The sequence below is a fragment of the Daucus carota genome, chromosome 9 (assembly GCF_001625215.2).
Source record: "Daucus carota subsp. sativus chromosome 9, DH1 v3.0, whole genome shotgun sequence".
Classification (NCBI taxonomy): domain Eukaryota; kingdom Viridiplantae; phylum Streptophyta; class Magnoliopsida; order Apiales; family Apiaceae; genus Daucus; species Daucus carota.
This window is the reverse complement of record NC_030389.2, coordinates 5,697,900-5,701,436: the sequence shown is the minus strand read 5'-3', so window position 1 is coordinate 5,701,436 and position 3,537 is coordinate 5,697,900. Positions and strand designations below refer to the sequence as shown.

Below are 3,537 nucleotides of genomic sequence, written 5' to 3'. Positions count from 1 at the left end.
CTCACACCATTGTCTTAATCAATCAATAGTTCTTGGAATTTAATTTCACCCAATAAAGTTAATTGGTTATGTTTTAAATAATATCACCAACCAATCATTTGACATTAGGAGTTACTTAAATAATATTTTAATCAATGTCCAAGACAGTTGGTCATGTGTGATGGAAAAGGGAAATTATGTATGACAATTATGATGGTTAATTTTAAACCATATGTTTCATATAATTTTCTTTTGGTTATATAAAAATACGGGCATTGCTCTAATAGTGGATATTATTTTTTGATAAAAATTTAAAATTACAATAAGCATTTATAATAAAAGATCTTATCATAAATTTGGTTTTTGGCCCCTTTATGTATCAATAAAATAACTATTAAATACAAAGTATAAATAAATATTTTAATAATCTAAATTAGTTCCTAAATTTAAGAAATTTCTCAATATGAAATGATAAGTTATAGGCTGTTAATTGAGAGAAGCCAGTAAATTACATAAAAAATTTGGACTAACCAACCTTAAAAAATAGCAATACTATAACCTTCCTAGCTTACTCTCACAACCTTAATTAGTGATGCTAAGAAAGTACTTACGGAGATTAAGGGGTTCTAAAATAAGACAAACATAAATCGGGGACATAGTAACGGAGTAAAATATATTCACTTTTTCTTACTCTTACATAGTTCACCTTCAATTTTCTTTTTCAGATAAAGCAAATATTTTTAAATTAAATGACAAGTTAATATGTCAAAAGATTTTGAATTATAAATATAAAGCTTTACGTATTAATATTATTAATTTTTGGATATATTTTAGTATTATAAATAAGATTTTTCTTATTAAACTTACAATATTATTTAAGATTTTAATTATAAAAATTTATGTGAAATATATATAGACAATGAAAATGATTGTCTGAATTTAAGTTTAAATTAAAAAATTAATAGATTATATAAGTCAGTTATTTTTTTTGATAATATCCTTACAAAAAAATCAATTATAAATTTTAAATAATTACAGAAGAATATCTTTTTTGATATATATATATATATATATATATATATATATTAATATATTATACTATTCATCATTTATCTGAACTATAGTAAAAGACCTCATATCCAAATTAAGAACACCTCTTGTCCCTTTAATAATCATCCTTCCTCATTTTTCCTGTAGCCTCAGCGCTTCAACAATATGAAAGTAAAGCAACAACGACCTTGTAGGTATGTTGGGCCTAGTACTCCACAACCACTGCCACCGCCACCGCAAATGAAATCTCGTCCTCCACTTCCACCTCCATCTCCACCTCCACCCCCCATCATCAATGATTTCGATTGTGCTTTAATAGCATCCAAGGTAAGAGGTCTTATATATAGTTGAGGACACTAATATTCCATTTTAGCTTTATTTTTGAGATGTTGATTTTAATTTCCCTTAGTATTTGTAAATTCTTACCAACGGTATGGCATAGGCCCTCTAATTTGTACATATTTGTCTAGAATAATGATAAGGAAGTTCTTGATTAAGGTGTTTGATCTCGTTTTATATATCCAAACATCCAATTAGTGAAATCATGGGATTAGATTGTAACCCCAAATATATTTTTGAAAATTAGAAGTTCAAATTTTTTTTTTTTGTGTAATTGTTCTGAAGAGTAATATTTTCTCTTTTGTGATAACTATCTATGGATATAGCTAGTACCGGGTTTCCCCTCTCTCTTGTCTTGAATGGGACTACTTAAATTGCCATGTTAAAGTTTAATTTCTATAAAGAATGAAACTTAGGCTTCTATAATAATGGGTTCATAAAATTTCTTTGTGATTTTAAAAAATTACAAAGTAGAAGTATGATTAGATGTTGGTTCATGTATGAATGCATGATTCTATTTTTGAAATATTTATGTTACGGTGATTAAATTTCATTCTGTAAATGGAATTACTTTATTACCATCATACCTTTAATTCATTCTTAATATATATGCTTTATGGGTAACTTCAACGACATTGAATCAATGTATCAACACACTGCATATTCTACTTTACAAATTTTCTGTTTGTTGTTGTTATTAAATCTTCAGAAGGTTGAGGTCTCTTGTCACTTCTCTTGTTCCTCCGTGGGTGGTACCACTTCCTTCATTGCTTGCAGAAATAAGAAGAAAAAGGCGGATGATACCACTATATTCAACATCCCCAGATCATTATTGCATAAGATATTTCTTGGGATACCAGCCCTGACCCTTAGGAGTATGACCAAACGCGTTTGTAAAGAATGGAATGACATAATCTCGGACTCAGTCTTCGTCGGAGATCACTCTAAACTTAATCCAAGTGGAGGGTTTCTGGTTCAAAAGTTTGTACATGGTAAAACATATCCATCACAGTCCTATTTCGCTGAGATCGGTTATGACACTAATGCCGTAACCATCCATCCAGCAAACCTAGAATTCAAAACCGTTATTGCCAGTTCTGGAGGTTTTCTATATATTGAAGAATGTGCACCAACTCCAAAATTCTCAATTTTGGAACCTGTAAGTGGGAAAAAACTGAACCTACCCCCTTCACCAAAACCAGGTGCAAGTCTTATGTTTTCAGGATTTGCACAGGATCGTAATACTGGAATATACAAGCTTGTGCATTTTTATAGTGCCCCTGCCGGTGAAGGTTGTTTTGTCCTAACTCTTGGTGTCGAACGTCAGTGGAGACCTATAGATGATCAACATTTTAGATACTACTCCAACCTAAAAAAAAAGACAATCTCTGCTGGAAGATATGTTTATTGTGCAACTTTCTTATTTTGTTACTTTGATATCTTTACCTTCGACCTTGAAACTGAGGAAATATCTTATTTCCCTACTACATATGTAGGGAATGATATTAGCTACTATTTGCTTCCCATGGAAGATTCCCTGTCATTAGTGGTTGATTGCAGAAATTACATATGGGGAGTTTGGAAATTTAATAACTTTAACCGTCCTGTTTGGGAAAGGATCTTAGAGATCGATTTATCAGCGCTGAGACTTTTGATTGAGAGAGAACTTTCTAAAGGCCATGTTTCCATTGAACCAATAGCCTGGTTGAGGAATGGTGAGTTGATCCTTTTTCGCCTTACTTATCCATCCCAGTGCTGCATTGCTTATGATGTTAGGAAAGAGGATTCCTTTTGGTTTGAGTTCCCAGATGATGTGAATACTGGAATATCAGCATACTTCAATATCAATGGGATCTTTTCTCTTAACAAGCCTTAGTCCACCCCCCAGTCTAAATGGGATCATATTATCGGTGAAAAACATTTGTGTGTTGTTGATGCTGCTGTTAGAGGCCTAGCTAGCTAGCTCTTTTTACTCAATCAATTATGATGGCAGATGGAGCTACTTTTCAAAGTGTACTCTCTGTGTAATGTCTGGACTTTTACTATTGTGTGTACCCTACTATTGTTGTGAGGTTTTAAAATTTGTATTCGATATTCTATAGGATTGACATGGGAATTCTATAGGTTTTTTCATGTTTAATTACAATCATGAGACGACATTTAGATCTT

General features: G+C 31.5%; 1 protein-coding gene across 1 annotated transcript; it reads left to right on the top strand.

Moving 5' to 3' along the window:
- Positions 1–1,161: 1,161 nt before the first annotated feature.
- On the top strand, positions 1,162–3,537 carry LOC135149307 (uncharacterized). Its single transcript, XM_064084722.1, has 2 exons — positions 1,162–1,356; positions 2,078–3,537. Exons 1-2 carry the CDS (start codon positions 1,195–1,197, stop codon positions 3,242–3,244), a joined length of 1,329 nt encoding a protein of 442 aa, XP_063940792.1. The 5' UTR covers positions 1,162–1,194; the 3' UTR covers positions 3,245–3,537.